This window comes from Aedes aegypti, chromosome 1 (genome assembly GCF_002204515.2).
Source record: "Aedes aegypti strain LVP_AGWG chromosome 1, AaegL5.0 Primary Assembly, whole genome shotgun sequence".
Lineage (NCBI taxonomy): Eukaryota > Metazoa > Arthropoda > Insecta > Diptera > Culicidae > Aedes > Aedes aegypti.
Window position 1 is genome coordinate 210372836 of NC_035107.1, and position 12889 is coordinate 210385724.

The window sequence follows — 12889 nt, forward strand, 5'->3', positions numbered from 1 at the left end:
TAAAAAACTAGTAGTAACCGTTAACTATCTCTCTAGCTACTCGCTTGAAGCTAAAGTCAGTGATCAAGCAGTCGTGCATGGTCAAATTGTTTAGTTCCACCTATAGTACTTTTTCCCGGTGTGTGCAACAATTTCCCGGGTATTTCCCGTATTTTTGCCGGCCATTTGGAATTCCCGGGTTTTTCCCGCTTTTCCCGGATTTCCCGGATGGATGGACACCTATGGACACCAATGGACTAAGAAACATTTTACCAAGGGAATGATGACTACTGATTCTTATTTTTTCTTGTTGAGCTATGACAGGGTTAGGTAATAATGGATTTCATTGATATTATTATAAGCTTGCTCAATATCTGCCACAAAATGTGCGAAAGACACAGGCTCTATCCATGTTTTTATGAGTGATTGGAAGAAGTTGGGAAGAATAAATAGTGGTCGCATTGTGTACTGAGTACACGCACCACAAAAAAAAGCCTACTCAAAAAGCATCACAAAGAAATGACTGCTATAGGCATTACCTTTTTTACATGTAACACCATGTGCTGCATTTTTTAAAGTTATATCAATACTGTTGAGACGCAATCCCAGCTCGTTCTACTTTAAAACGGCCATCTAACCTGAATTGGTCTACTCTTGCAGTGACCGCGAGAACGATCACGGCTTCGTGAGGGTCTACCCCGGCAAGCTTCAGGTGGAGAACGCCTACGTCAACATCCCGGTGGACCTCGACTCGACGGTGAAGGACCTCATCGGTGAGTCGTTGAAGAAATTCGGCCTCCAAGGACACCAGATCGAGGACTACCGCTGCTCGGAGATACTGCTGGACCGGGGGGTCACCGAGCGGGTCCTGTCGTGGAACGAGCGACCCTGGGAGATCATGAAGCAGCTCGGGAAAGACTCGATCCGCCAGATGGAGATGATGCGATTCTACCTGCAGCTCAAACAGGATCCGCACGGACCGAACCTGGCCCTCTTTGTCGGCAATCTACCTCCGGGTCTGTCGCAACGGAACTACGAACACATACTGACTGAGATCCTTGGTTTCGAAAACAAGTTTAGTAGTATCGGTCCGATCTACTACGAGTACGGATCGCTAGTGATAACCTACGAGAACGCATCCAAAGCCGTGAGTATCAAGCTTGTTATGTCTTAAGATCCACATAAAACTCAATTCCGTTTTGCAGGTTCGTGCATTCCAAGCCTTGCGGGAGTCCAAGTATGAGGACAAACATCTGCTTGTGTTGCTGTTACCGAACATTGAACCGAGCATGGTTCCACAGGGAGTCCAACCGTTGCTGGTATTCGTCAACGTCAAGTCCGGTGGATGCCAAGGATTAGAGCTTATTAGTAGTTTTCGGAAATTGTTAAATCCATATCAAGTATTTGATCTGGATAACGGTGGACCACTGCCTGGGTAAGAAATGGGAAAACAAGGCCCGGTAGACGTTACGTTACAAATTTTTCTCCCTATTATCTTGCAGACTGTATGTATTCAGACACATTCAGGATTACAAAATTTTAGTTTGTGGAGGTGACGGCACGATCGGTTGGGTGCTGCAGTGTTTGGACAACGTCGGACAAGATTCGGAGTGTTCTAGTCCACCGTGTGCGATTGTCCCGCTCGGAACTGGTAAGTGAAGAGTTTTTGAAATGCTTCCTCTCTTCAGATAACGATTTCAATTCCCCTACAGGAAACGATCTGGCACGGGTGCTACGATGGGGAGCCGGCTATACTGGCGGAGAAGATCCGCTGAATTTGTTGCGGGACGTGATCGATGCTGAGGAAATCCGGTTGGACCGCTGGACCGTGGTCTTCCATCCCGAGGACAAACCGGAAGACGCGGCACCCAGACCGTCCCAGGCCAACTCAGCGGGTAAGAAGAAGAAAATTCAACAGCAATTACAACAACAACAACAACAACAGAATCAACACCATCATCCCGCGACGACGATCAGCGCGATCAGCCAAACGCAAGGTCTTTTACTGTGTTCTCGATGGCTGTTACTTTCCTAATTTACTACTAACTAACCACCAGTACAGTACACATACAGTATAAACATTTCGTAATATTGGCGGTTGAAACCCTGTAATGCTTTGAGGTTTGGCCGTTATTTGTGATGCGGTAGCAGAAATTAATTGGAATAGCTGTGCACGAATGAATGATCAAGCATGACTTGTCGGTTGTAATACATAACATTGTTAGAGGATTTAATTGAATCTACATGATTCTGAACTGTTCACTATGTTCATGATGTGCACTATTGAGAATCGAATTGCAACGCGGCAAGTGGATGAAAATGTCTGTTTTTGCGCAATTTGTTTCAGTACAATGTCTACCAAGTAAGCGAAACTGATGTAGCTTCAGTTCCCGAGAGTATACACCAGCATCTGCTCTACCTTTAAGAATGGTGATTCTTGACAAAATTTCAAGATGTTGGTTTATTGGCACAATACTATGGAGGGTAATTTGGTAATTCACATGCTCCGTTTGTGGTTAGGTTTTAATGGATTATCTTGCGACCATCTTATTTATTCATTTAAGGTAAAGATGCATCGAAGCTAATCTTCAAATTTTCAAGAGCACAAATCTAGAGAACTGAATAGCCGTGAAAGCTGAAAACTTGATCATTTGGTCACCACCAGCGTGTGTCCAATCAATTTAGTTTTCAACTTAAACCGCTGTCTGGTTCTCTAGATTTATGCTCTTGAAATTTTGAGGTTTGGCTTCAATGCATTTTCACCATAATGAAACGATAAACATAACGCTTTACACTCTGTTTTGAGAGCAACGTCGTGTGCGTGGGACGGAGTTGACCGAATGGTTGATTCGACGAAGAATGTAAGCAGATTCTGGAAGAATGAAGAATGAAGTGTGGACGTTCATGCTACAGCAAGCGAAACGGCAGAACGTGGAATGTTATAGACCGAAACGGCAACACTAGTCCTGCCTCTGTTGGGAGTCAACAAAAATGCCGCCGGCTGGAAGCTGGATATGAGGCGATGGAGCGCAGTGCCGGTCGCAAGAAACGTGGAAGTTTCACCAGAAACTCAACGCATTCTGCAATGGCTTCATGTCGCGAGACGAGTTGTGCACAGATAAGGATGGCAGTATTTCTAAGGACAAACGTGAAGGTACCGGGGGCCCAGATAGCCGTAGCGGTAAACGCGCAGCTATTCAGCAAGACCAAGCTGAGGGTCGTGGGTTCGAATCCCACCGGTCGAGGATCTTTTCGGATTGGAAATTTTCTCGACATCCCAGGGCATAGAGTATCTTCGTACTTTTATATCCTGCAAATATAGAATAAAATAATATGTTAATCTGTCCACAGTCCGGGAAGTCTCTCTTCTACAGGCACGGCAGCCAGTATTTATAGTCCGTAGGTACCAACAAGTAAGGGGTGGTCCATTAATTACGTAAGGGTTTATGGGTGGAGTGGGGGGGGTGCTTTAAGATTTCCTACGCGCCATACAAATTATTTTTAGTTATCATACAAAAAATCTTACTTTGGGGGGAGGGGGGGGGGTCTAAAAACCTCCAAAATTGTCTTACATAATTAATGGACAGCCCCTAAAGGGTACCAGAATCATAAGGTAGAATAAAAAACAACGCTAGAGATATGTAGACATAACACGTACCTGCCACACGATATACATATGCAAAAATAGTCATTTGGCATAGAAAGCTCTCAGTTAATAACTGTGGAAGTGCTCATAAGAACACTAAGCTGAGAAGCAGGCTTTGTCCCAGTTGAAACCATGTCCACCTAATTCAAACTAAATCACAACATATTTATAATCCATGAAAAAGGCTCCAGTAATTCTTGTCCAAACAGTGGAATTGAGTTTTGGCTTTCTCCATTTTTGGCTCCCCTCAATTTGGACAACAAATGGATCCATTTTTGGCAACATGTTTTTTTTTTTTTAATTTTACTTATTGGGTCCTGGACCTATTCTGCATAGGGCCAACGTGAAAGATTTCCACCCTGGGCGATTGCCAGCTAACGCCTTCACCTGCGGCCAGGTCAATTTAACGTCGACTTCTTTTATTTCTTTGTTGAGGCTGCGCCGCCATGAGTCTGCCTCTGCTATGATGTCCCGCTTGATTCCAATCCAGCGCTTGTTTGCAGATTACGTTTCCACCCCGACGTAGAGTGTAGTCGACCCACCCCCACTTTCGTTGTCGAATTTCGGTTTATATCGGTTGCTGGTGGCACCGACGATGGAGGTCAGCATTAGAGATCCAGTTGTGTTGTCACCATGCCCGAATTATATACCGCAGGCATCTGCTGATGAACACCTGCAGCCGTTGAGTGTTCTCCGCTGATACACACCACGTTTCATTGGCGTACAACACAGATTTGACATTGGAATTGAATATTCGAATTTTTGTGCGTTGACTAATCTGACTGTTCTTCCAAATATTTCTCGCAAAAGCAGCCTTTGCCTTCTGATCTAGGTACCACCGTCAGACGCCAATTAGCTACCAAGATATTGGAAGTTTTCGACGTTTACCGCTGTATGCCTGGCTACTGTAAAGCTGGAAGGGCTGGTCGTGTTTAAATCCAACGATTTGGTCTTGTTGACGTTGATGTTGAGATCTGCCGTTCGGCAAGACCGTCGAGCTTAATCTGTATATCAGAGCGCCGTTTAGCTAGGATAGCAATATCATCAGTCAAATCGAGGTCATTTAAGTGCTCCATAGTAATGGCTTTGTCCACGGTTAATGGCGGCTACCAGGATCTCGTCAATTACGAAAGGAACAGTAGCGGTGATAGTATACATCCTTGACTCACTCCAGCTACAACCCGGATGGGTTCAGACAAGACCCCGTTGTGCAATACTCTGCACGTAAAGGCCTCGTATTGCGCTTCGATGAGGCCGATGATTTTCTCAGGAACACCCTTCCAATTCATTGCACCCCACATATTTTCATGATTGAAAGCTTTTTCGTAGTCAATAAATACCATATACAGGGACTCTTGGAATTCATTGACTTGCTCCAGGATGATACGGAGCGTGACAATATGGTCCACACAGTATCGTCCGGCAATCATGCTGAGGTGTTGGTGGCCGGGTCGGTACTTGAAAAAGTTGTTCGAAGTGCTCAAACCAGCGTTTTAGCTGGTCAGTAAGTAGGGTCGGTTAACAGTTGTCCAGTCGTGCCTTTCACGAGCATCGTCGTATTCATCTTTGCCCCGCTGTGGCGATATCGTAGAGGAGACGATTGTCGCCGGTTGCTGCGGCTTTCTCACCTTCGTCAGCAAGGGAGTCCGCCCACGCTCGTTTGTCCCGCCTATATGAGCGCTTAACTTTCCTTTTTAGAACCGAGTATCGTTGACGGGAAAGTGTCATGGCTCCTCTGGTTTTCACACGCTCTATCGCGGCTTTGGCTTTTCGCCGCTCCTCTATCTCCCTCCAGGTTTCATCGGTGATCCACTGTTTTCTGCGAGTGCGTAGCTCACCCAGATTATTTTCGCTGATAGTGATGAAGGCATTCTTGATGGCAGTCCATTGCTCTTCAACGCTGTCACCTTCCGAAATATTTTCGGCACGAGTCTCCAGTTCTTCGACGAAGGACCTTTTCACTGTGACATCTTCCAGTCGGTGTGTGTTAAATCGACGTCCGACTCTTTCCTCCTGTTGGCGAATCCCCGCAATGCGCATACGCACATCGCCGATGAGAAGGCAATGGTCGAATGCGATGTCAGCGCTACATTTTTTCCACACATCAAGAAGGCTCTGTTTCCACTTTCGGCTGATACAGATGTGATCAATTTGATTTCCAGTAAAGCCGTCACGGGAGACAATAGAAATATAAGTAGTAGAACGCTAGTAGCGCTGTTATCACAAAACTGATTTTAATTATTCTTACCTTTAATTATGGTTTTTCGTTGTTTGTTCAATGCCTTGTTGTTGTTTATGTTTTTATAATTAATTTGACACTTTGATGCCCGGTACTCAGGCTGTCAGTTCGTGGCAAACTAGATGTTGGTAACACGAACAGCAGCGACATTAGCATTCTTAGGTTAATGCTTCTACTCGGGAGACCCACGTGACCTTGTGAACCGGACGATGTGAGAAGAGTAATCCCCCGATCACCATGTCGTTGTTGCCACAAAACTCTGCCAACAGCTCTCCGTTACGCTTATTTCTCCGAGACCATGGCGTCCCATGACGGGATTATAGCTTGAGTTGTCGGATCCGATCTTCGCATTGAAGTCGCCCATGTAGATCACCTTTCGGAATCTTATCCACGACAGCATTGAGTTGAATATAAAAGTTCTCTTTGTCCTGCAATTCGGCAGCATCGGTTGGCGCATATCATTGGAATATGGTAAGGTTCCGAACCTGTGTTCTAAATCTGGCGACGACTATTCTCTTATTTATAGGCTCGTAGAAGCCAACTCTATGGTGCCGAGGAGCGTGTTCACCTCGCAGGCCAGAATATAGCAGAATTTGTCCGGAGGGTATTATGTGTTCTCTAAAGTACGGCCAACGGACTTCGCTCAGTCCTATGATCTCGAGTTTCATGCGACACGCCTCGTTGGCAAGCTGTGCCAGTTTACCCTACTGAGCTAGGATTAGTACGTTCCATGTTCCAATTCGTGTCCGTTGTTTCGCGCAAAAAGTGGTTGCCGGTAAATCAGATCGTAATCTTTCTCTGTCGGCTTCTTGAACATGTTTTTAGTTTCGGGTACGGTAGGTGTAGCTTCCGGGGAAGCAAACAAATTGACTGGATCTCGTAAAAATCGTACCCCGGCTATTAAGCACGGATCTCCGCATAACACTTTCTAGCGCAATATTGCACAACAGGCACGAAAGTCCATCCTTGTCGTAGTCCTCGGCAGGGTTCAAACGAACTTGAATCATCTCCTGAAATCTTCACACAATTTTGCACACCCTCTGTCGTTGCTCTTATAACTCTCGTGAGCTTCCGGGAAAGATGTGCTTGTCCATGATTTTCCATAGTTCTACGTGGTCGATATGTCATCTTGAAATCGATGAAAAGGTGGTGCGTTGGGACCTGGTATTAATACCATTTTTGCAGGATTTGCGGTGTAGTAAAGATCTAGTCTGCTGTCGAACAGCCATCAACGAGCCGGCTTGATAACTTCTTAAAAACCGTTCACTACAGGTGACAGACGATGGAAGATGATCTGGGATAATACTTTGTAGGCCGCATTTAGAATGGTGATCGCTTGAAAGTTCTCAAAATCTAACTTGTAGATACTATTATTGTAGTGCATTAGAGTGGTTCAAAAAATCTTTTAGCTCCACACCGCTCATTCAATTCTAGACTAAATTCTTAGTGTCCTCCCAAAATTTGAGCCCATTTGGATGAAAACTGAGACTGCGCAAGTCCTTTAAAGTTTATATGGGAATTGCTATGGGAAAAGCAACCAATCCATTCAAACGGTCATAGTGTTTGCAAATGTGCTCTTGGGGATTAGAACTACGTTGATACTGTGAGATACATTTATCAGCTACAACTTTGCCGAAAACCGTTTTCAAATCGGACGCCTCAGTAATTAGTTCAAGCGTGTGCTAGAATAAGGGCGTAAGTCGCATGATCGATTTCTCTTCATCGATCCTCTCTTTTGTGAATAAAGGTGACAAGATGCGGGTTTGCAGTGCTTTTTCCATAGTAATTCCCATATAAACTTTAAAGAGCTTGTGCAGTTTCAGTTTTCATCCAAATGAGCTCAAATTTTGGGAGCACACTCAGAATTTGATCTAGAATCAAATGAGCGGTGTGGACCAAAAACGATTTTTTGGACCACTCTAGTAGGGCATATTACCCCTTCCGTGTAATCCTCTGGTAGCTGTTCTGTTTTGCAGATTATCAGATTGTGCCTATCAGCTGGTGCAGACAAATGGCCAGCCTCTCCGGGCCCATCTTTATGAGTTCAGCTCCGATACCATCCTTACCAGCATCTTTATTGTTCTTGAGACGGTGAATGGCATCCTTAACCTCGCTCAAAGTGTGGGCTGGTTGATTTCCATGGTCTCGACCTTCATTGCCAGGTGTTCGTCGAAGTGCTGCCTCCACCTTCCGATCACCTCACAATCCCTGCAAATCTCGGCTCGTGGCACGAAGCCTTTGTATGATGCGTTGAGGTTCTGATAGAACTCACGTGTTTCTTGAGACCGGCATAGCTGTTCCATCTTCTCGCAATCCGTCTCCTCTAGGCGACGTTTTTTCTCCCGTTACCGTCTGTAACGCTCCACGCTTTGCCGAGTCCCTTGCTGCAGCATAACCGCCCGCGCTGCATTCGTCCGTCAGCCGGTGAACGCTGAACAATAGTCGGTCTGAACTTCTGACGGCCAACCTCAGCGTTTTGATCTCCTATGATGATTTTGACGTCGTGGCTTGAGCAGATGTCGTGCTGGCGTTTGAGCTGTGTGTAAAATGCGCCTTTATCATCGTCAGTGCTTCCGGAGTGAGGGCTGTGCACGTTTATAATGCTGAAGTTGAAGAACTGGCTTTTGATCCTAAACTTTCACATTCTCATAGTTTGTCATGTCGAGTATAGTTGGTAGAAATTTCTCTGCTTTCGAAATCCGCACGTAACTACGTTTCTGTGAATATTGAAACATCATAGTCATAGCTACTGAGCAACAAGCGCAGCTGAACAATTTTAGTTCGTAAGCTCCTGACGTTCTGTAAGAATATGGAGATGAGGCGATCAGCTCCGTTCAGTCGCATCAGGTAGATACACTTGTTCTCAACCTTGATAACAACGGAAAACTGGCTCGCTGTAAGGTATCCGTTTCAGCGAGGTTTTTCCATAGTCTGGGGTTCGCAAACTCCCTGTTGGGAAACGTGGTAGAACGTCGAGACTTGAGAGTACTTGCTTGCTTGAGTGCGTTGGAAGACCCCTCCCCATCCTCGTACACAGGATCAGGATGACTGGAAGGAGTGGGAAGTGGGAAGTATGGCTCATACAAAAAAATCAAAAAATTTCATACAAAAAGCGTTACGTAATAAATGGACGCTGCCTCATCGAACAAGTTGTTTTAATTTATTAAACCTCGCAAATGTGGTGTTAATGCCACGTGTGCAACTCTGCGTTGGAAGTATAATCTCTCTAGCACTAAACCGAATAGCATCTTCCGCTTTTTTGCTAGCGCTGCCTTTCCTATATGTTAAACATAATGTCGGATGTAGTGCGCTGTATACAGCATCTGAAAATCTATACAGCGCACACTTCCGCTTTTTCACTAGCGCTGCCTTTCCTGTATGTTAAAGATAATGTCGGAATCTTTAACATACAGGAAAGACAGCGCTAGTGAAAAAGCGGAAGACGCTATTCGGTTTAGTGTTGGAGGGATTAAATAAGCCTAAATAGGTTTACCAGGAATCCATGATCGGCCATTATCTGCCAAAGATGATTTCTCTTCACAGAATCGTACGCTGTCCTTAAATCAATATGATTATGAGTGTGCAAGAACATTAAATGCAAATCATTCATTCATGAACAGAAGATAAAAAAAAACTTATATTACGAACGAATCACAAATAGCGTAGAACCTTACCCAAAAAAGCCGTACCGTACTAAATAGCAGCATGACCTGATCGTATTTTCTACATACATACCTGCATATTGCAAGTCGACTTGTTTACCGAACACCGATGGTTAAACATTGATTGCCCGAATTGGACTTGCGAGTGCGATGTTGCAGTGATCTCCACTACCAAATAGTGTTATCATTTGCTGTTGTTGTCATTGGTGTTCTCTTGTGAATGTGATGTTGTTTATATGGATGTTTGTTGCGATCGCACACAATAGATCACACGTATTTGTGCGTTCGGGCGCGTGCGAGCAGGACCTGTATCGCGACATCTAATAGGTTTTTGATCCTGACCGAGCTTGAAAATTCGCTTGATACCTTGCCCATTTCTCTGCCGGAAACAGTCCGTGGGAGTGCTTTGTTGTACAAATTCTCGGATCAGTTCCCAGTATCGAAGACCTCCTCAGATTCCTAATGAAAGATATATTTGCCTTGCTTGGATGCCTTGTTGTTGTACTCCTGTTCAAAGATTCCAAAAGAAGACTCCATGCCAAGTCATGTAGCCCCCTGTACCAATTGTTTCCTCCTTGTTTCGCCGGTAACAGTCGTCGGTGCTACGCAGAGCGAAGACAACTCGCAGATCTTCGTGATGAACAACTACTTCGGCATTGGCATCGACGCCGATCTGTGTCTGGATTTCCACAATGCTCGCGAGGAGAACCCGTTGAAGTTCAACTCCCGGCTACACAATAAGGGCGTATACGTTAAGATGGGCCTACGGAAGATGGTTGGACGAAAGATGGTCAAGGAGCTGCACAAGGAGATTCGGCTAGAGGTCGACGGCAAGGTGGTTGATCTACCGCCCGTCGAAGGTATCATCATTCTAAACATCCTGAGGTGAGTACGAACTGGGACTTCAACGGTGGGGTAATCTAATTGAAGGTTGTTTTCTAATTAGTTGGGGATCGGGTGCCAATCCGTGGGGGCCAGAGAAAGAAGATCAGTTCAGTAAACCGAACCACTGGGACGGAATGCTGGAAGTCGTAGGAGTAACCGGCGTTGTTCATCTCGGTCAAATACAGTCTGGCTTGCGATCAGCCATGCGGATAGCCCAGGTACGTTTAATTCACTGAAGATGAAATTCCTACCATTGAATGCTAATATTGTCCACACCTTTTAGGGAGGTCACATTAAGATTCACCTACATTCAGACATACCGGTGCAGGTCGATGGGGAACCGTGGGTTCAGAGTCCCGGAGACGTAGTGGTGCTAAAGTCAGCTCTCAAGGTCAGTACCTTCCGAATTTGTTTTTCTCCCATATGATACTTCTTTTTCGAAACACCAGTTAGTCATCTCTCGAATTGATTGCTCCTTGCTCTGAATTGAATTTTGCATGTGTTGCTTCCGTTACCTCTTATATATACTACATATTTAAATATGCAAATGATCTCACTCGCTCTCGTTAACCACATATATCCAACCACTCTTACACACATATTCTAGATAGAAGCTTTCGTATAGTAGTAGTTTCGAGTTCCCTATTCCAGCAAGCAGCGATACTCAAGCACATATCGATCAGTCACATACGAACACATACATATCGGGAAAATTGCACCAGGAAAATTTCGATGAATTTGCATGCTGCATTGAAAATGAGCTTCCCATGCCTAGGTTCGTCCAGAAAAATGAAGCAAATGAGTTACTTTTGCACAGTGCGATTTTTCTACCCCCACAGACCCCTGTTAGCTTTAGTGTTTACTGCAGCAATATAAAAAAGCCTTTTTATTGAAGTGAAACAAAACTAGTAGGAACAAAAGTAAGCTCTGGTGAAAATCTTAAGTTAGCATTTTCTATCAGTTATCAGTGGTGCTCGAAATAGTTTCAAAAGATTCCTAATAAACGAATTTATCTCATATCGATGATTCGATTCTTGGGATCAGACACTGAATGTCCTCCCAAAATTTAAACTAATTTGAATGAAAACTAAGATTGCTTACCTTGGTATCTTTGAGATAAATCAAACAATTTGTATGATTTTTTTCAGATAAATGCTCTCTGATACCTTGCATTACATGGCCTTTATTTTACGTTGATGAATTTTGTGTTTGAATGGCGGCCGAAGAAATTTTATATGTTGCAGTCTTTCTTCGGAACACCTCCAAAACCAGGTGAACAACAATGAACTCAACACAGATTCTGAAAGTAGGGGATTTTTTTTAGAAATTGTAAAATAAGTGGTTCAAAGATATTTTCACTATGAAACATATTCATTTTTTGTCTAAAGCCTGATTTGCTGTTGAAAAGTATTTTTGCAATTCCGTTGCAAATCAATCAACTTTTCATTGAGAAGTTGATCAACATAACGGCCTACTTTTCGAACCAAAAGAAACTCTTTTCGGTACTGAAAAGTAGCACTTTTCAGTACTATTTTGGTAGGCGTCAACCGAATAACCCAGTATCGCAGTCTCTTCATGCCATGCTTATTCTGCGCGGCGTGTGAGTCGAGACGAGTCGTTCTCACCTCGGGTGACGTTAGGCGACTAATGTTAATCAAATACAAGCGAGTCGACACCTCACCGACTCGTCTTGCCTTACATGCCGCACAGAATCAGCACAATTGCATCTGATTCTTGAGCTTTTTCTACGTCTGGCGTGAGGTGAGAATTGTCGGTGTCCTATAGCGAGGTGGTTTACACTGCGAGTCACTTCACTAGAGTCTACATCCGTTGTGCGATCAGGCTCCGACACAGGTTGGCGTTTCTGATGTGGGATCGGATCGTCCTGCATTTGTAGTCAGCTGCTGTCTGTGCTTTCTTACCTGTTCATTCCTCTAATGGACCAGTGCATGAGTTCACTAATTTGACGTTTGGGCGGTGCCAAGTTCACTCGTTCCCATGAGCCTCTGTACGTGCCATAAATTCTTTTGTTCTCATGACTTTAACTGTGCGCCGTGTGTTGGTGCTGTCTCGCTCTCTCTCTCTCACGGGCAACTTGAAAATAGAGCGCACAGTAAAAGTCAAACGTTTTATAGCATGCACAGGCTCATGGTCACATAAATAACACGGCACCACTCAAACGTCAGATAGTGAACTCGTGCATCGGTCCATTGAAACTACGCATGGCTTTATGCCCATGTGGATCTTCTTGAAGTGTTTGTTTGTGCTTTTAGAGTTCATCCAGTTGAAACGGCATTTCTCGAAATAGCAAAAAATGTTGTATGCAACTCGTTGCAAAACTCGATTTTTTCAACACTCGTTGTATTAATTTTTTCAACACTCGTTGAGCCTCGTTGGAAAAATGTACAACTCATGCTGAAAAAATCATCATTTTGCCACTTGTTGCATAAATAACTATTCTTGGCCTATCTTGATGCA

The 12889-nt window shown here is 44.3% G+C and overlaps 1 protein-coding gene across 5 annotated transcripts in view; it reads left to right on the forward strand.

Annotated features, from left to right (window-relative positions):
* Positions 1-12889, forward strand: part of LOC110681517 (diacylglycerol kinase theta) — a 134423-nt gene that overhangs the window by 101618 nt on the left and 19916 nt on the right. For 4 of the 5 annotated variants that reach the window (XM_021857452.1, XM_021857454.1, XM_021857453.1 and 1 more), the window contains 7 exons: positions 640-1126; positions 1185-1414; positions 1482-1630; positions 1692-1874; positions 10120-10411; positions 10473-10629; positions 10695-10802. In XM_021857452.1, the coding sequence (XP_021713144.1) occupies positions 640-1126; positions 1185-1414; positions 1482-1630; positions 1692-1874; positions 10120-10411; positions 10473-10629; positions 10695-10802 (1606 nt within the window). Of the gene's footprint in view, positions 1-639; positions 1127-1184; positions 1415-1481; positions 1631-1691; positions 1977-10119; positions 10412-10472; positions 10630-10694; positions 10803-12889 lie in introns of all 5 variants that reach the window. The other variant, XM_021857451.1, reaches the window with a different exon arrangement.